The sequence below is a fragment of the Rhinoderma darwinii genome, chromosome 3, assembly GCF_050947455.1.
Source record: "Rhinoderma darwinii isolate aRhiDar2 chromosome 3, aRhiDar2.hap1, whole genome shotgun sequence".
Lineage (NCBI taxonomy): Eukaryota > Metazoa > Chordata > Amphibia > Anura > Rhinodermatidae > Rhinoderma > Rhinoderma darwinii.
Window position 1 is genome coordinate 427751209 of NC_134689.1, and position 21569 is coordinate 427772777.

Consider the following 21569-nt stretch of genomic DNA (forward strand, 5'->3'; position numbering starts at 1 on the left):
ATTCAGCCCTGTCAGTGCGACCGTCCCCAAATTTGAAAATCCACTCCGTTTCCCTTTGCAGAACATTTTTGTCCCAGTTTCCCCCTCTATCCGATGGGGGCACAAGATCAATACTTATAAATCTTAGGCCGGTAATGTCACCAATATGCTCAGTGTCTCACAGCTGACAATGCATATCAGAGCAAAAAACAAACCATGAGGTGGAAATAACTGCCTGTAGAACTCAAAGAAAGAATTGTGTGGAGACAGTTTACACTAAATGTTTGTACAACTTGTAAAAAATTACAATAAAAAAATTTCTCAGATATCAAGCTACAGTATTTGCCCGGTGAGAGTCTCTGATCTGTTATGCAAAATATCTTTCCTTCACCTATACATAGCTACCCTGTAATTCAATGTCCAAACCATTAAAGAGCCTTGAAACATGACTAAGGATAACAGTCAAACCAGAGACACCCATCTGTAGACCTCTCTTTTTCTGAGCTTTTGCTGATAATGAGCTGTTATTGAGTATTTTGAAATAAATAATGCATGGGCCATTGGGACCGTAGGATTGCCTACAGATATGGTCAGATATGCAATATTTTCGGGTTTATGTTTCTTATCTTTATCTGTAATCTGACCAGAAGTTGTAGCATTGTTCCTAATGTCATCATAATCTTCAGTAATAACAGGGTTATCATCCCCTTTGTAGCCAAATATCCATTACTAAATGTTTAGTCTTAGGGCAGATTCAGACGAACGTTGCGTTTTTGCACGCGCAAAAAACGCGGCGCTTTGCGCGCGCAAAAACCACTTGACAGCTGCGTGTGTCATCTGTGTTTGATGCGCGGCTGCGTGATTTTTGCGCAGCCGCCATCATAGAGATGAGGCTAGTCGACGCCCGTCACTGTCCAAGGTGCTGAAAGAGCTAACTGATCGGCAGTAACTCTTTCAGCACCCTCAACAGTGAATTCCGAACACAATAATGAGAAACCTGTTAAAAAAAAAGAAAAAGTTCGTACTTACCAAGAACTTCCCTCCCGGCCGTTGCCTTGGTGACGCGTCCTTGGTGACGCGCCTCTCTTGACATCGGGCCCCACCTCCCTGCATGAAGTGGCAGTCCATGTGGCCACTGCAGCCTGTGCTTGGCCTGTGATTGGCTGGAGCTGTCACTTGGACTGAATTGTCATCCCGGGAGGTCAGACTGGAGGAAGAAGCCGGGAGTTATCGGTAAGTCAGAACTTCGTTTTTTTTTTACAGGTTCATGTATATTGGGATCGGAAGTCACTGTCCAGGGTGCTGAAACAGTTTAACTCTTTCAGCACCCTGGACAGTGACTATCTCCTGACGTCGCGTACCGGACATTTTTTTGCCGGGTTCGGCCAAAACGAGTTCGGCCGAACCCGGTGAAGTTCGGTTCGGTTGTCCGGGTTCGCTCATCTCAAAGACACTCCGTTTGGATGTTTGGAAACAGAAAAGCACGTGGTGCTTTTCTGTTTACATTCATCCTTTTGACAGCTGGTGCGCTGTTTCAGTCGGTTCACACGGAAGTGCTTCCGTGTGGCATGCATGGTTTTCACGCACCCATTGACTTCAATGGGTGCGTGATGTGCGAAATACGTGGAGATATTGAGCATGTCGCGCTTTTTGCGCAGCTGACAAACGCTGCGCAAAAAGCACGGACTGTCTGAACTGCCCCATAGACTTGTATTGGTCTGTGCGTGGCGCGTGAAAACCACGCGGCCCGCACGGACCCAATACACGCTCGTGTTAATCCCCCCTTACAGTATAGGTGTTTAGACATAAAGAGCGGTGTGTGTATATTGAGTGCTACAAGCTTCACTGGGTGGATTCACTTTTTATTTAATTTTATAATTTTTTTGGTACTTTTTGTTATTTTTTTAGAATTATTTACTAGTCACCAGAGTGCACTTGCAATGATCAGTCTATTTATAGGAGTAATAATAGACGAACGCTTGAGCTTGACAACATCATGAGATAGATGTTGGCTGAACGCTATTTCACCCGACTCCATCATTTTTTCAATCGTTACTGCCAGAGGGATCTCATCTCTTAAAACAATAAAGGATCAGACATGTTGAGAACAAAAGTATGAAAGACATTCGGCAGTCGTCGTTTTGCCAGAAGCAATAGCGTAGTCGACTACGCTATTGCTTCCGGCAAAACGACGGATCCGGTGCACAAAAGAGACAAACAGAAACCACGGGCACCGGCTCTGTCACCATTGAAATCAAAATCAAACAGAATCTTTGCCCTGGGTGCTGGAGAACCTAGCTATGCCTCTGTCTACTAGGGGGTGTGTGCCACTATTTACAGGGAGGCTGTGTGGCACTATCCACAAGGAGAGGGAGGCACTATCTGTAAGTGGGTGTGCGGCTCTATCTACAAGGGGGTGACAGTTTCTACAAGAGGAGGCTGTTCATTATGTCACCATATAGTCTCACTAGCCTCAGTTATTCAATCTGTTTTAGATTTCCCGTTAGATGCCGGGAAAGAGTTTCGAAGGGGGCGCCAAAATGAATCTGTGAGCCGGGTGCAGGAGAACCTAGCTACACCTCTGGACATGTCAACAACCTCATGTTGAGGAGCTGGTCGTAGAAGATGAAGAAGTGCCCCATTGTTCTGGTTGGCACAGGAGCCTGCAGATTATGTTGTATTCTCAGGATATGATTGAGCTGATAATAATGCACCAGTGTCAGGCAAGAGAGAGTCCATTATGGATATGGTGGATCACATGACAGGGATTTAGGCTCCTCTTTACCACTGCAGGTGGAATTGGTTAAAACCTCTGATAAAATTAAGGGGGTTTTACACTGGTCGATTATCGGTTCATATAATGCTCGTTGCCGATAATTGCCCTGTGTAAAAAGGGCAGTGGTCAGCAGATGAACAAGCAAACACTCGATTCTCTGCTAGTCGTATAGTTTTTAAAAAGTGAAATATTATTGTTGTCGCCAGCACATCTTGGTGTGTAAACAGGGTGACACGATGCCAACATGATAATAATGTATGGGGTTGAGCGATCGGAGTAACGAGCGCTCGTCCCGATGCATAGCTCCGTGTGACAGAAGCAACCAAGCGTCGATCAACAATGTCTCGTTGATCTGCGCTCGCTGCACCGGCAACTAATCGGCTGGTGTAAAAGGGCCTTAACACTGGACGTGGTTAAAGAAACTTCATCTCACAAACATGAACTGGACTATTATAAAGTATTTGATATTGCAAAGAAATTCTGCTGTGTCCCTTTCCTACTGGGAAGTTCACATATTGATATGGAATGATGAACACGGGTCAAACGTCTGATGTAGGACAGCGTCTCCAATCAGATGGTGTGTCATATATTTATGTGAAATGATACCCAATGCAAGAACTTTTACCCTGAGGGTTATAGTCCGAGTCAGACTGGGGTTCGTTGTGGCCACCATAGGACATGATTCTGATGGGAAATCTGTGTCTATGACATGTTTTTAAATTGCGGCCCATGCCACTTGAACTATAACACACCCATAGAGCACGACAGTTGTGAAATATCTACAGAGCAGATGCCAAATTTTATTTATTTTTTTTACTGCCGGAAGCAAGGCTCAAAATACGCAAAATGTTTCCTCTCCCCTCCAATCTTCCAGCTTTTATATTTGGGGGATGGTTTGTGATTTGACACAACTCCTTATGATTTTCCATGAAATATATTTTCGCAAAAAATATATGGCATAAAGTTGTTAATAATAACAATGTAGGTCATAGTTACGTAGGACTGGGATTGAGCCAAGAACTGTGTGGGGGGGGGGGGATCTAAAAGGTGGCGAGGGCTTTTTGGCGGTAGAAAAAGAGCTCCTTCTATATTTTCTTATCAGCATATAAATCTGTCTGACCTCCTCATCTACCTACCTTCTACAAGCTGTCTGGCCGTGGATATAGCTAGTACATGGCCTTGCTGCATTAACTAACTAAATCGGTCCTGATGGTGACCATGCCCAGGAATGCTTATAGAGAATTACTATGCAATGTGTAAATGGGGTCACGTGAGAAGTTCTGAAAGCCAAGCCCATTGTAATAAATGCTGGTTACTGTAGACAAAGAACACAAGCTCCTAGATACCCCTTAGTGACAACTGATATGCCTTTATATTATTCCGGGTATCCCGTGCCATCCTGTCTAATGACAGAAAAGTTCCCGCTGTAATGGCCGGAAGCAGAGGAGTCTCTGATCTCAGCTTTTTAACCATTTGATCGCCAAGTCTGCCAGTGCCCTATCTATGACGCCTATATCCCCTAATAGGGCATATGGACAGGAGTTTTTGTTGTGAGTTCCCCCTTTAATTATGATGTGTTCCAAAAATATAACGAAGAGAGTTGACAACAAAACGGTTTCATGGGTTATAGTAGGAGAAAAAAAGATAATGGACAAACAGGAAAGCATGTTAATTTGTAAGGCCTTAAAATAACCATAAAAAAATAGATTACCTACACGTGCGGTTCTCATACCCTCATGTAGCAACAGGCATATCAACGTGTTACCGGTTTCCTCTGCTGCATTCACTCCAGACACTTGGCAGCATATGCTAACACGTGATCACATGGAGCAGCGAAGAAGTGAAATTGTCAATGGAAATATTTAATGAAGTTGTGCCAGATGGTGAGTTCTCCACTATATGAATGGATTAACACAACTGGAGGGTATGCTCTAACTTCATTATATTTGTACCTTCCAATGACAAAACTTGTAAATCAGTTTCCATGGACTCATTCAGAGTCCATTTAGTCTCCACAAAAAATAAATAGCAAGTTGCAAAAGACCTGTCCAGAGAAGGAATGATCCCTCTTGATGCCCAAAGCAGGGGTTTCCGAAAGTTCCCTACCATCACTCTTATCGGAGAGAGAAGGAGACAAAAATGGATCTTATGGGGGCGCTGCTACGTGGCGAGATTTGTAGAAATGAAATCCAGAATATAATAAATAAGAATCTTTTATTTCAATGGGTGGCTACGCGTTTCAACGCTGAACAAGCGTCTTCCTCAGGCTCGCCACGTAGCAGCGCCCCCATAAGATCCATTTTTTTCTCCTTCTCTCTCCGATAACCAAGCGGTCCCTTCGGGGAACCGATCCGGATCTGGCAGCAGCACTGTGGATTTATCCTTACGCTTTAAACATCCTACCTAGGTGAGCATGGTATTTGCCCCCTTGCTTCACCCACTCAACATATTGACCTGCACAAGGTGGCGCTGTGTGTCTTTTGCTCTCTCTTTACCATCACTCTTAGGCCGTGAAGCTCAGAATGATAATTGTCACATCGGTGATCATTTATTTAACACTCCCATCATCTCCCTTCACTAACTATCCTAAGTATTACTTTGAATATTTACACACCTCCACCCCCATCCCGTTCTGACATGTGAAGCTCTCAATGTATAGCCAGCTGGTTACTCTACCGGGTCTGCCGGCTTCTCCTGCTCCTCTTTTTCCTCTCCAGGATACTAAAAAGAAAGTGCTCATCTTCCACCAACACTTACAGCATTATCATCAGCTCAGACTATTTGGTTGTGCCAAGAAATGTAAAGTTTTATTTTTTTGGTTTATTTCTGGGCCACCCCACTTTAGGAAGTTGCCTACCCCTCTTTACGGCTCTGGGCCCGTCTACTGTGTAGGGTGACAATTTTATTTACTATTTAGGCTCCAGTTTCATACAGCTCTGAATGATTTTTATACATATAATATAAACATATACAAATGAATACAATATACATAATAAGTGATGGTACATCTTTTCATTCATTTCCTCCATTTTTTCCTACACATAAAGAAATAGTTCTGCATGGCCATTTTTATTTCCTGATTTCTTAAGCCGTATATAATAGGGTTGAATAATGGAGTAAACACAGTATACATAAGAGATAACAGTTTGTTGACAGTCGTGGAATAACCTCTGCGGGGTACTACATATATTGCAAAGAGTGCTCCATAATAAGTACATACAACAGCCAAGTGAGAACTACATGTCGAAAATGTCTTCTTCCTCCCAGTGACTGAGGTGATCTTCAAGATGGTTACAAAGATATAACCATAGGTGACCACAATAAACACAAAGGGGATAATGGTAACGAGACCAGAGAGAGACAGCACCTCATATTTTACTATGGAAATATCGGAGCATGATAAATCTAGAAGAGGTCCAAAATCACAAAAGAAGTGGTCAATAACATTGGGACCACAGAACCACAATGTCTGTATAAAAAATATTGGTATAAGGGTAAGTATAAACCCAAGAGACCAGCAGCCCACAACCAGATATATACTCAGTGTGTGGTTCATAATGGTGGAGTAGTGCAGTGGGCTACAAATAGCGAGATAACGGTCATAGGACATTGCTGTCAGCAGAAGACACTCGGTAGTTGCCAAAGCCCCAAAAAAGAAAAACTGAGCTATACAACCTGTGAGGAACAAACTGCTACCATCTGCCAAAGTAATGCTCACCATGACTGGGACAACATTTGAAGTGACCAATATATCCGAGAAGGAGAGGTGACCGAGAAAAAAGAACATTGGAGATCGGAGGCGATAACTGGTTGACACCAACAAGATAATAATAAGGTTTCCCATGACTGTTACCATGTAGAGGAGCAGACACATACAGATGAAGAAGAACTCGAAATTCTTTAGGTTTCCAAAACCTCTGAGGACTATTTCAGTTATGAATGTCCTATTCATTGTACATCTGGGTAGATCCACATAAGATGGAATGATGGATAGGATCTTAAAAATGTCATCACTTTGACTGGTTAAAAGGGAAATTCCACTTCATGCCACTGGTATGAGGTATCTCAGAAATGTGAAATATCTCTCATACAATAAAGTGGCCCACACATAACTAAAAATAATTCACATAGATTTGCAGAAGGAACACATAAACATTTAAAGGTTTTAACTTAAGATCCCCAGTGATCAGAACTCATATTCCGCTGCGTACATGAAATCTGCGGCCAAGCTGAAATATAAGGATATACAATATTAATAACAGTGCATGAGATCCAGGCGTAGATTTAGCTCTGCAGGTGATCTAAAAAAGTTTCCCTCCACTTACTGATTTGAACACAAGTTCTTCCCTTTAGACCCATAATTCCAAGCATTGGTTCTCTAGGTGAACGATTAGGTGTCTGGGTTGACCATTGCCTGCCACTGATAGACCATTGCCTGCCATTAATAGTCCAAGATATGACAGGCTTTATACAAGTTACTAAGCTAGTGTTGACCTTCTTGGAAGAATGGAGTGGGTAGATAACCTGGGTTGGCTATCAACTCATGTTCTTCACACATCATTGGCACCACACATTGTTTCCCACCATCTAGACATGCATAGCCCCTCTAAGGAATTTCTGATAAAGGCAGTGGATTTCCTCCTTCAGCATAACTAAGTCTAAGGCTGGGTTCACACGACCTATTTTCAGGCGTAAAAGAGGCATATAATGCCTCGTTTTACGTCTGAAAATAGGGCTACAATATGTCGGCAAACATCTGCCCATTCATTTGAATGGGTTTGCCGACGTACTGTGCCGACAACCTGTCATTTACGCGTCGTCGTTTGACAGCTGTCAAACGACGACGCGTAAAAATACAGCCTCGTCAAAAGAAGTGCAGGACACTTCTTTCAGACATAATTTGAGTCGTTCTTCACTGAACGCAATGAAGCACAGCTCAAAATTTACGGCTGTCAGAGAAGCCTCGCAAAATGCGAGGAGGAGCATTTACGTCTGAAACGAGACAGCTGTTTTCTCCTGAAAACAGTCTGTCTTTTCAGACGTAAAAGCCTGCTACTGTGTGCACATACCCTTACAGGGAGCTTCAAATCTCTTAAAATTTTCCCCATCGTTGGCTATACACCGATAAACCATAACATTAAAACTACTGACAGCTGAAGTAACAATGGTGCCTGATCAGCGGTGGGAAACGAAAAGAAAAGCCAAAAATTGAACTTCATGTGTAGAAAGCAGTAAAATTTGACAAGCATAAGTATCTGACCCACTTTGACTACACCATAGAATCTCCAAAATGGCAGCTCTTGTGGGGTGTTTCCGCTATGCTGTGGTTAGTAGAGACCCAAACTGGTCCAAGGATGGAGGGTTGAGGCTTATCGATGTGCATGGGGAAAAAAGGCTAGCCCGTCTGCTCCAATCCCACAGAAGCACTGTAGCACAAATTGCTGATTTTTTTTTTATGCTGCCCATGATAGAAAGTCCAAACCTAGAAGGAGGACAAACATAAACCCCCACTTCCACTTGATCAAAATATAAACACAGTGATGATCAGAAGGAAGCAAGGAGGAAAGGCACATATAGGCCCGATATGTGGTCATTGGTAATGACTCATCATTGATAATAATAACCTAAAAAGGAGTCAATATACCACTAGTTACTATAAAATGTATACATTTTATTGTGTACAAATACATAAAAGCTATTACATAAAAAAGTTACAGAGATGATAGCGACCACAGTGTGTGAACATGGAAGCCAGACAGCATAAGTCTGAAATGATAATATGCATGTAATACATATATGGCAAGAAACGAGGATATGGATGTATAAATACAAAATGTATATAAGAGCTTTACTTGAAATACCGATAGGGGAGTCACTTATGTGATAGCCCAGGTAAAGCTCACAAACATATGATGACATGTCAGGCCATCACCCACCAAACACAAGGTATGGTAGGTGAAGTAGCTGGACAATGCCAGTCACATAAACACAAAGGTACAAAATACAACATACAAACAGAAAAAATGGGACATAAATATCAAAACCACAAAAAAGGCCATACTCACTAGGTAGGTGGGTGGGTGAAAACCCGTTCCCATCAGGACGCAGACGGGTCAAAGAATGCTGCAGAAGGAGTGTGCATTAAATAGTGATAGCCCCTCCCACTAGTCTTGAGGGGAGTGGCGGACTAAGTGCTCAAAGGTGTGCGATAAATGTGTGTCAGTGTAGTGCTAGGGTGTGAATGGATGGTAAGAAATAAATATGTATGTATGAAAGTGTCAGAACTGTGAAATAATGTAATAAAAATAAATAAATAAAATAAATGTGATGAATAGGGGTCAGTGCTGTGAATAGTACATGGGGTGTCAGTACTATGTGTAATACGTGGAGGGATAATGTGCTGGTCGTCAGGCATGGCATATCATGCCGAATAACAGCCTATTTGTAACGCCGCCAGTGTTAGCTAAAGCGGGCTGCTCTGCATTCCAAACCAAACGCCAGCACATCATGCCCTCCCAGCATATAAGACCCGGCTGCGTCCTGAAAAAAGTGTAGTATACGTAGTAAGAAATATCCATGAAACATGGGGTATTAGTTGTTATTTTGGCCAAAATACGCAAAGCTCGCAACCCAACGTCAAGGGTCCCCAGTGCCTTGCGAGTCCCTAACCAGAACTTTTCGTTCCTAATTTAAAAACACAAACAGAAAAAATGGGACATAAATATCAAAACCACAAAAAAGGCCATACTCACTAGGTAGGTGGGTGGGTGGGTGAAAACCCGTTCCCATCAGGACGCAGACGGGTCAAAGAATGCTGCAGAAGGAGTGTGCATTAAATAGTGATAGCCCCTCCCACTAGTCTTGAGGGGAGTGGCGGACTAAGTGCTCAAAGGTGTGCGATAAATGTGTGTCAGTGTAGTGTGTTTGTGGTTTTGACAAAATACAACATATCCTGAATACCAAATAAGAGTCTTACCCATTGCACAGTGTCCGGCTGTCTGGCGTCACACACCAACGCATGTTTCGGCGGAAGCCTTTGTCTGGGGGTATGTCTATGATAGAAAGTGCAAGAACATGCAGATCATCGCAGCTTGCTATGTATGGAGTAGTTAAACCCATGGGTGCCCATGCTGATGCTTGTCCACTGACAAAAGCACCCACAATGGGCACGTTAGCATCAGAACTGGACCTTGGAGCAATTAAAGAAGGTGGCTGGGTGCATGTGTGGCCGGTTGCATGTGTGTCGCTTACCTGAGGAAAAGATGGCACCATAATAACATATGGGGAAAAGGCAAGACGGCAGAGACAGTGTGATGCGCTGAGCAATGTTGTTCTTCGAAACCTTGGGTTCTGGTATTCATAAGGATGAAACATTGACATGTACCACCTACCTATCCGATCCTTTCAGCAGGATAATACGCTCTGCTACACTGCAAAACTTGTTCAGGGATGGTTTGACAAACATGACAGAGAGTTCATGGTGTTGACTTAGCCTCCCAATTCCCTACATCTCAATCCAATTAAGCATCTGAGGGATATGTTTGAAAAAGAAGTCCGATCCATGGAGGCCGCACCTCACAACTTACAGGACATAAAGGATCTGCTGCTAACTTCTTAGTGCCAGTTACCTTAGGACACCTTCAGAGGTTTTGTGAAGTCCATGCCTTGACGAATCATAGCATTTTGGTGGCACTAGGCAGACCTAGGACTTAGGGCTTCTAGTCTATAACACATAAGATGAGTTTTACCATATGGTGACAGCCATGGATATTAATATGGAAATCTTAAGGTGAAGTTTTATTCAACCCCTTCACTGCATGAACCATAATAGTAAGCTGCAGTAATTGGGTAATGCCTGTAAACCTCAGTACTCTTAAGCTGGATTCACACGAGCGTGGCGTTTTTGCGGACGCAAAAATGCGGCGTTTTGCGCGCTCAAAAACCACTTGACAGCTCCGTGTGTCATCAGTGTATGATGCGCGGCTGTGTGATTTTTGCGCAACCGCCATCATAGAGATGAGGCTAGTCGACGTCAGTAAATAGTCACTGTCCAGGGTGCTGAAAGAGTTAACTGATCGGCAGTAACTCTTTCAGCACCCTCGACAGTGAATTCCGATCACAATATCGGGCAACCTGTTTAAAAAAAAAAAAGACGTTCGTACTTACCGAGAACTTCCCTCCCGGCCGTTGCCTTGGTGACGCGTCCTTGGTGACGCGCCTCTCTTGACATCTGGCCCCACCTCCCTGGATGACGCGGCAGTCCATATGACCGCTGCAGCCTGTGCTTGGTCTGTGATTGGCTGGAGCTGTCACTTGGACTGAATTGTCATCCCGGGAGGTCAGACTGGAGGAAGAAGCAGGGAGTTATCGGTAAGTCAGGACTTCTTTTTTTTTTACATGTTCATGTATATTGTGATCGGAAGTCACTGTCCAGGGTGCTCAAACAGTTTAACTCTTTCAGCACCCTGGACAGTGACTATCTCCTGACGTCGCGTACCGGAAATTTTTTTGCCGGGTTCGGTCAAAACGAGTTCGGCCGAACCCAGTGAAGTTCGGTTCGGTTGTCCGGGTTCGCTCATCTCAAAGACACTCTGTTTGGATGTTTGTAAACAGAAAAGCACGTGGTGCTTTTCTGTTTTCATTCATCCTTTTGACAGCTCTTGCGCGAATCACGCAGTTCGCACGGAAGTGCTTCCGTGCGGCATGCGTGGTTTTCACGCACCCATTGACTTCAATGGGTGCGTGATGCGCGAAAAAACGGCGAAAGAACGGACATGTCGTGACTTTTTTTCAGCGGACTCACGCTGAGTAAAAATCACGCACATGTCCGCCCGGCCCCATAGACTAATATAGTTCCGTGCAACACGCGTGCAAATCACGCGCGTTGCACGGATGTTTTTCCCGTTCGTCTGAATAAAGCCTTAAGGTGCAGTGATGGTGCGGGCACAGGAGCTATACCCATGCCATCAATAGTAAGTGTCAGCTGTAATATAAAGTCAACATCCCCCTGCAATAGCCGGAAATATATCGGGAAAAAAATATTTAAAGTAATAAATCCCTTCTCTCAATAAAAACTGCTTTTGTTGTGGAGAAATAGTAAAATATACTATATATATACTATATATATTAAAAAAAAACTTGCTATTGTTGCAATCAAAACAACCCGTAGAATAAAGATAAGATGTCGTTAAAACCATATGACAATTGGCATAAAGAAAATCCCCGAAAAATAATGGTGGAGTGGCTGAATACAAAGGTTCATACAGATAGAGCCGAGAGGAAATATTGATTTCAAAAGGATCTGATTTAAAGGGGCTCTCTGCTTTCCTACTTGTTAGAAGGCTCCCTTAACAATAAGCTGATCACAGAGTGTTCTCCCTGTTGGAACCCCGAGCGATCAGCTGTAATCTATGGGGAAACCTGAGAGTAAGTGTTCAGTATCCCTGCAGCGCCACCACAGGGGACATTAGGCATTACACAGTGTCCATTGTGAGATGCACTATATAACCGATCTCCACTCTAGCCAAGAAATAATCATCCTGAACATAGGACCCCCTGCTATTATGGCCTTATAAGGGCTTATTCACACGAACTAGGGGAAACTCAGATGTGAAAATTCTAAATTTTTCACGTCCGAGTTGCACCCGTGCGGGGCCCGTTCTCACAGATCCCTCATAGACTTGAGTCTATCGATGGATCTGTGAAAACTGAAGAAAATAGGACATGTCCTATTTTTCAAACGACTCTTCACACGGTCTATTAAAACAACGGCCGCGCGAACGGCCCCATTGAAATACATGTGTCTGTGTGACGGCAGTTGTTTTAACGGAAGTCACAGAGACGTATTCAACATTCGTGTGAATAAGCCCTAAGAGTAAGATCTGTGCTATTAAGCTCACTTAACACCACCTGAAACTGCCATTAGAGAGGGCATATTATTCAAATTGCTCAAACTTCTGGCTGATTGGTTGAGATAAGTTACATGACCAGCTCCGTGACTCCTTTCTTTGTGCCATGACACAGGCCACTTGAATTCTCTCTGAAGCTCAAATTACAGCAACGTGCTGATTAGCATATATGATGTGTGCTGCTTTCTGGATGGAGTTTGGGGGGGGGGGCTGTTCAGTGAGTGCAGTAGCTAAAGGCATAACTTAAAGCTCTGGTGTCACAATGCAAAATCTGTAACAGGACCCCACCGACCATGTGCAGTTTATAATACTGGAGTCTTCTCATATACTGCAGAGGTACCACGGTGTGACTGCTACTACTGCACCCCCTATAGCTATGGCAGTATCACCCACTTGTTTAGTGCTAATTGATTCTTGACCGATCCGGTTTAAATTTTAACGATTGTGTCTGGTGGTGACTCTCATAGTACAGGCAGTACCTGCAGACCACAGATAATTCCTCATGAGAACATCAGCTCCTCCAGTGCCAGAAATCCATTGTATCTTACTAAACACAGGTACCTGAACAAACTCAATAGAAGGTAGTGGAGCTGAAGACATGTGAAGATGGATAATCTTGTGTTTGTGGTTCGTATCTTCTGAGTTTACCTCGGTTACATCCTTGATGCTTCATGTGAAAGCTGAATCACCTCACAATCATCCTCTATTGCATGGGAATGAACGATCCTGAGAGTTTATTAAGTATCCTGTAAGGGATTCCCCTTGGCCTCATTATACTAATTATTCCCTAAAAAAACTCAAACTGTAATAATAAACCATCTGAGCAAGACGGAGAGCAACATTATCAGCAGTTCTCCTCTCTGTGACGTCTTTTATTTACTTTATTATACGATTTACATTTCTAAAGTGTAACTACATTTTAAAAAAAACATTTGATGTCATAGTGACGTCAGAAGTTTTGACCGGTGGGGTTTCGAGCACTGAGATCCCCACCGATTGCTAAAACAAAGATGCAAAAGCATTCAGGTGAATGCTGTACTGCTTAATTTCTGATCAAGTTTCCTTGGAGCGGTGTACAGGCTCAATAAAAAGTCTATGAGCCCGTACACCGCTCCATCGGCTTTCCGAAGAAAGCCGATCAGAAAAAAAGCAGCAGAGTGCTCACCCAAGCGCTTCTGATGCTTCGTTTTAGTGATCGGTGGGGGTCTCTAGGCTCGGACCCCTAGCGATCAAAACTGCTGACATGTCACTGTGACATGTCAGAAGTTTTTTAAAAGTTTAGTTAAACTTTAAAAACTTTTACCACTAAGTTTAAGTTTACCATTAAAGGTATCACCAAAAAATATTAACAGTTTCGTGGCGGTGGCATGCTCGGTTTATGCCCAACAAAAACGTTCGAAATGCGTAGTTGAAAACTTTGACAGAGTCGAAAACCTAGCGCTTCACCCGATGGACCTGAGCTAGGTGTCCATTCGTTCGCCTTGCAAAGCCAAACAATACGACACCTGACTTGGTCATCTTTTCTAAAAGGGGACTCCTCTTTGGCCCCATAAAATGGCGGGATTCACTTATTTAGAGCTTAATTGTAATGACCGGGGGGTAGGGAAACGGACAAGTGATCTACCACTCTGTCCCTGCCTATTTGCAACGACCCACCCTAGGCGACGGGGTACAACTGGGCGGCGGTCCCTGCACTCAGTAAGTGCACGACAAACACGACAAACATACAAGGGAATACAAGCAAGGGAAAGGGGCAGTTGCCCACGGCAACATCGTGAGCAACCAGAGTGGTGAACGAGCCGAGTCAAGCCAGGAGTGTGCGAGGTACCAAACGAAGAGCAGAAGAGTAGTCAGTAAGCCAGGGTCAGTATGGAGCAGGAACAAAATAGAAGGAGCTGTAGCTGGGCCAGGAAACCACACGAAAAAGAATAACAAGCAAGGAGGAACAGGAAATGCAGGTATAAATAGACAGAGGGCGGGAGCTAGCTGAGTCTGGCCAGGCTGCGATAGGCTCTCCCACTCCTAAGCCTGCCAGCCTGAGTGGTGGAAGCTGGAGTCAGTCTCAGGGATGTAGATTCAGGTGCTGACTGATTAATTAAGGGAGTTAACCCCGAAGCTGTGCCTGGCAGATCCTTTACAGTACCCTCCCTTTTATGAGGGGCCACCGGACCCTTTCTAAGTGGACCTGGCTTACTGGGGAAACGCAGGTGGAACCTCCTGACCAATACCCCAGCGTGAACATCCCGGGCGGGTACCCAAGTCCTCTCCTCGGGCCCGTAACCTCTCCAATGGACCAGGTACTGGAGGGAGCCTTGGACCATCTCGCTGTCCACAATCCTGGCCACCTCGAATTCCACCCCCTCAGGGGTGAGGATGGGAACAGGAGGTCTCCTCGAGGGTGCCAAGGACGGGGAGCAGCGTTTAAGGAGGGAGGCATGAAACACGTCGTGTATACGAAAAGATGGGGGTAACTCCAGCCGGAAGGAGACAGGATTGAGGACCTCAATGACCTTATACGGCCCAATAAACCGGGGAGCAAACTTCTTGGACGGAACCTTGAGACGCAAGTTCCTAGACGACAACCACACCAGATCCCCGACCATAAACAGGGGGTTAGCAGAACGTTTTCTATCAGCCTGAGTTTTTTGTACGCTCTGGGATGCCTCTAGGTTCTTCTGAACCTGGGCCCAGACTGTGCACAGTTCCCGATGAACGACCTCTACCTCGGGATTGTTGGAATTACCAGGTGAAACGGAGGAGAACCGTGGATTAAACCCAAAATTACAGAAAAAGGGAGAGACCCCTGACGAGTTACTGACCCGGTTATTAAGGGAAAATTTGGCAAGGGGAATGAATGAGACCCAATCATATTGACAGTCAGAGACAAAACACCTTAAGTATTGTTCTAGAGATTGATTAGTCCTCTCCGTTTGACCATTGGTTTCAGGATGGAAGGCAGAGGAGAAGGACAGATCAATCCCCAACTTCATACAGAAGGCTCTCCAAAACAATGAAACAAATTGTACCCCTCTGTCCGAAACAATATTGACAGGGACCCCATGGAGACACAGGATGTGTTTGACAAACAAGGTAGCCAACGTCTTGGCGTTGGGTAGTTTCTTGAGGGGCACAAAGTGGCACATCTTACTGAAGCGGTCTACCACCACCCACACCACCGACTTGCCTTGGGATGGAGGCAAATCGGTGATAAAATCCATGGAGATATGTGTCCAAGGTCTCTGGGGAATGGGCAACGAACGCAGTAAGCCCGCTGGTCGGGACCTGGGAGTCTTGGACCTAGCACAAACACAACAAACATACAAGGGAATACAAGCAAGGGAAAGGGGCAGTTGCCCACGGCAACACCGTGAGCAACCAGAGTGGTGAACGAGCCGAGTCAAGCCAGGAGTGTGCGAGGTACCAAACGAAGAGCAGAAGAGTAGTCAGTAAGCCAGGGTCAGTATGGAGCAGGAACAAAATAGAAGGAGCTGTAGCTGGGCCAGGAAACCACACGAAAAAGAATAACAAGCAAGGAGGAACAGGAAATGCAGGTATAAATAGACAGAGGGCGGGAGCTAGCTGAGTCTGGCCAGGCTGCGATAGGCTCTCCCACTCCTAAGCCTGCCAGCCTGAGTGGTGGAAGCTGGAGTCAGTCTCAGGGATGTAGATTCAGGTGCTGACTGATTAATTAAGGGAGTTAACCCCGAAGCTGTGCCTGGCAGATCCTTTACAGTACCCCCCCTTTTATGAGGGGCCACCGGACCCTTTCTAAGTGGACCTGGCTTACTGGGGAAACGCAGGTGGAACCTCCTGACCAATACCCCAGAGTGAACATCCCGGGCGGGTACCCAAGTCCTCTCCTCGGGCCCGTAACCTCTCCAATGGACCAGGTACTGGAGGGAGCCTTGGACCATCTTGCTGTCCACAATCCTGGCCACCTCGAATTCCACCCCCTCAGGGGTGAGGACGGGAACAGGAGGTCTCCTCGAGGGTGCCAAGGACGGGGAGCAGCGTTTAAGGAGGGAGGCATGAAACACGTCGTGTATACGAAAAGATGGGGGTAACTCCAGCCGGAAGGAGACAGGATTGAGGACCTCAATGACCTTATACGGCCCAATAAACCGGGGAGCAAACGTCTTGGACGGAACCTTGAGACGCAAGTTCCTAGACGACAACCACACCAGATCCCCGACCATAAACAGGGGGTTAGCAGAACGTTTTCTATCAGCCTGAGTTTTTTGTACGCTCTGGGATGCCTCTAGGTTCTTCTGAACCTGGGCCCAGACTGTGCACAGTTCCCGATGAACGACCTCTACCTCGGGATTGTTGGAATTACCAGGTGAAACGGAGGAGAACCGTGGATTAAACCCAAAATTACAGAAAAAGGGAGAGGCCCCTGACGAGTTACTGACCCGGTTATTAAGGGAAAATTTGGCAAGGGGAATGAATGAGACCCAATCATATTGACAGTCAGAGACAAAACACCTTAAGTATTGTTCTAGAGATTGATTAGTCCTCTCCGTTTGACCATTGGTTTCAGGATGGAAGGCAGAGGAGATGGACAGATCAATCCCCAACTTCATACAGAAGGCTCTCCAAAACAATGAAACAAATTGTACCCCTCTGTCCGAAACAATATTGACAGGGACCCCATGGAGACACAGGATGTGTTTGACAAACAAGGTAGCCAACGTCTTGGCGTTGGGTAGTTTCTTGAGGGGCACAAAGTGGCACATCTTACTGAAGCGGTCTACCACCACCCACACCACCGACTTGCCTTGGGATGGAGGCAAATCGGTGATAAAATCCATGGAGATATGTGTCCAAGGTCTCTGGGGAATGGGCAACGAACACAGTAAGCCCGCTGGTCGGGACCTGGGAGTCTTGGACCTAGCACAAACACGACAAACATACAAGGGAATACAAGCAAGGGAAAGGGGCAGTTGCCCACGGCAACACCGTGAGCAACCAGAGTGGTGAACGAGCCGAGTCAAGCCAGGAGTGTGCGAGGTACCAAACGAAGAGCAGAAGAGTAGTCAGTAAGCCAGGGTCAGTATGGAGCAGGTACAAAATAGAAGGAGCTGTAGCTGGGCCAGGAAACCACACGAAAAAGAATAGCAAGCAAGGAGGAACAGGAAATGCAGGTATAAATAGACAGAGGGCGGGAGCTAGCTGAGTCTGGCCAGGCTGCGATAGGCTCACCCACTCCTAAGCCTGCCAGCCTGAGTGGTGGAAGCTGGAGTCAGTCTCAGGGATGTAGATTCAGGTGCTGACTGATTAATTAAGGGAGTTAACCCCGAAGCTGTGCCTGGCAGATCCTTTACATTAATATTGACAGTTTTACCAAACTATTTCCGTAACCGCTCAATGTGGAGTTATACCTCACCATCTCCTGAGTATGTACGCCAAGACTCGTGACGATACGTCGCTCGGTTAGTGAGGAAACTCCTCGCTAGCGACGCCTGTTTCTACACACAGCTTCAATTTATTTTTATTAAAAAAATGTATGTCTTAAAAACTAGCTGTTGAATATACCTAATATTTGTTACACATGGAGCCCTTGACACTCTGACCTATCCTAAAAATTGTCAAGGTTCTGTGACGCGGACTTGGCCCACAAAAGCCTTGTGAGCGACGGCTATTTTTATGCACATTTACAATTTAGTTCTAATGAAAAAATAATGTCTTAAAAAGCGAATCGCCTCAAAGCCATCAAACTTCTGACACCTGTAGCAGATGACACTCTGTCCTACCCCAAAAAATTTCAAGGGTCTGTGTCGCATTCTTAGCATGGAGTACAGGCAGGCTGGATGTAGCATGGAGTACAGGCAGGCTGGATGTAGCATGGAGTACAGGCAGGCTGGATGTAGCATTTAGTACAGGCAGGCTCATGAGGTTCCTTTCTTCTTTTCTCAGGTTAGTGTTCAGCCAACAGGTCTTTGCGTCTCTAGAAGTTCAGCTGTAACTCTTCATCTCTCTCTGTCTGTTAGATTTCTTTACTCCCTGGACAATATGTCTCTGTACACAGGGTTCTTTAGGAGTTAGATGTCTCCCTCTGCGGAGACTAGCTCAGCACGCTTTTTCCTTTCTCACTCCACTATCTAACTCCTCCCTCACAGGCTTATTAGTTAGGAGCGCTGTGATTTGCTGGTTGCTTCTCCAAAAGACATAATGTTTCCAGGGAATTCTACCCTGAGCTGGTTTAAGTATTAAAAAAACCTTGTAAAGAAAGTAGTCCTTTGAGCACTGCCTGCAATCACTTTACAGAGATTACAGTAGTAAAACACATCACATATACAAAATACAGTGTATTCCTGCTTTCCGAAGACTCCACTTTGTGGGTACCACATGTCTCCCCTCTTAAATAGGTGTTGTCCTCGACACCATGGCATCCAGACCTGAATAATACATAGTAAGAAACCACAACATGTGTTACATAACAGATAAACATTTCTGGTGAATAGTCATATATGTCTATATTCCTGAAGAGGCCTCTACATAAAAATGGCAACGTCAAATCTCTGCCAAGGGTATTCTTCACATTGGGAGATGGGTGAACAGCCGAGAACCCATTACATCTTCTGTGCTTGGTCCCTGGGTGCAGTCCAGGGCACACAGACCATTCATCGGTACTGCATCAGGCTGTTTTTGTAGAAACAAATACAAATAAAGGACAAGGCTCTCAGTAGGCCTTGGAGTCTCTTATCACATGGTGGAATTCCCTTATTCATTTATTTTATTACAAAATGAACATCTCCAAAACTAACCGTTGAATATCCCTTATATTTGTTACACATGTAGCCCTTGACACTCTGACCTATCCTAAAGAAATTCAAGGATCTGTGACGCGCGCTTGGCCCACAGAACCCTCGTCAGCAACGCCTGTTTTTACGCAGTTTAGACCGTTTTTTGGTGAAACACCGCCGATGAATGTAAATGAAGCGCAGTATCGATTGCACAGTGTTTTTTTACAGACCCATCTGAAAACAGATTTGACACTGTATTATCACACAAGAAAGCTATTTAAAGCCCCACGGCACATATAGCACCCAGAGTGCATTCCCTCCCCCCATGTCTCCTGTGAGGGTTTGTAACACTTCTTTGAGTGTATCCCATAACAGGGCTTAGGAAGAGGTGTTAGGCATGCATGCAAGAGCTGTTTGGATGTGGATTTTTGAAATGACCGGTTTTTCATAAAAATCCACCGATGAATATTAAATAAGTGCAGTATCGTTTTCACTGTCTTATTTCACAGATCTATCTGAAAACAGATTTAACATGGTATAATCACATGAGAAAGGTATTTAATCCCCTGGGCACACAAAGCACCCAGAGTGCAAGTTTCCTGCGAGGACTCAGAGTACCTCACCAGTGAGTACCTTTATGTGCTATTTTACTGTGAGCTCTATGTCAATCGCCTGAGATCCATGAGTGAACCTGGCAGTTAATAATAGAACTGCTGGTTTCAGTGCTTCAGAACTTTCATCCTGTGACCATCAACATCAATGTACTTTCTCTACCCCTCACTGTAAAGCCATAGTGCTTACATAGCACCCAGAGTGCAATTTTGACATTTTGGGGCGGTCACCCCAAAATGTGAGTATGCCCCCCAAATTCCATGTAAAGGCTCAGAACACTGCTGTGAGTGTGCCACATCAGTAATGCATCAGCGTTTTTATTTTTAATCAGACAGTGTGTGTAAAGTGGCATCTGGGTCATCAACGCATCTGTGGTGATCCACAAAACAGGATCTAGCATCTCTGGTGATGCAAAAAGATGAAGCCGGCATCACTGTAGATGCCAAAAGATCAACCTGTCATCTACAGAGATAATGTTAAATTCTGGACATTTCTTAACGAAGAGATTTATAGTTTGAGGAACAAAGACATCATTGAAGTCTTTGAAAAATGAAAAAATATCATTTGATTTTTGTAAAATCTCCAAACAAAGAGTCGAATATTATATTTATCATATATAAAGGGAATCTGTAACCTGATAAAACTAAGACATCTAATAGTTGCCCAAAGATAATCTTCTATTGCATGACTTTTATGAAAGCAAGCCTTCTATGTGAATTGAATGTCCCACTGGACCGAATCCATGCCACGTTGGTGCTTAAATGGAATTTGTAGCTAGAAATTGTGTTATTTATTTTTTAGTTAAACAATTAGTATTTCAGTGATTACACATTGTTTTAATTTTTTTAATTTTTCCACAAGTCAGGAAATATTATAAATTAGATTCTAATTTCTAACATTCCCATGTGCTGGTCACTAGAGGGAGCAGTTACCGAAATTGCAGCATTGTCAATGTGGTAAAGCAACCTCATTGCTTTATGCTGAAAATTTGAGGTATACACACTCGCTCTAGTGTCCTCACACAAGCCCCCCTCCCTTACTCTGGCTCGTGCCAGGAGAAGGAGGGGGTTGAATATTCAAACCTCCTACACTGTGTGCCACCATTTTCTGAGCGAATGCACAGTGTATGAGGATTAGATACAGTGCTAAGCAGACAGTATAACACTAACATACACGAACATAATACACACATGACATACACAAACATAACCTACCAGCTCCTGCCGCCGCTGCCGACTCCGCTCCTATTCCTTGCACCTTCACTTCCTTGAACATATGGTTGGAAGCCGGGGCCGGAAGTCATCATCTGACTGTCCGGCAGCAGCTTCCGGTCCACATGAAAATGGCGCCGGATTTCGCTCTGCTAACGAGTTTCGTTTTGGTCTGTGTGGGAGTGAATGGAACGGCTCCCGTTCCCATTCTCTATGGGGATTTATGTGCCGTATTAATAGACACATACAGAGATGAAACAAAAAATGGCAGCCCCCTTAGAGAAGTAAAAATAAAAAAAAAGTAAAAAGTAGAACACACGAACACAAATAAATAAAT

General features: G+C 44.5%; 1 protein-coding gene across 1 annotated transcript; it reads right to left on the minus strand.

Moving 5' to 3' along the window:
* Nucleotides 1-5771: 5771 nt before the first annotated feature.
* Nucleotides 5772-6716, minus strand: LOC142750724 (olfactory receptor 5G9-like). Its single transcript, XM_075859709.1, has one exon. It carries the CDS (start codon nt 6705-6707, stop codon nt 5772-5774), a length of 936 nt encoding a protein of 311 aa, XP_075715824.1. The 5' UTR covers nt 6708-6716.
* Nucleotides 6717-21569: the final 14853 nt, after the last annotated feature.

Excerpts from the sequence above, each read along its gene's own strand:
- LOC142750724 (XM_075859709.1), bottom strand. The coding sequence starts at position 6,707 with ATGAATAGGACATTCATAACTGAAATAGTCCTCAGAGGTTTTGGAAAC.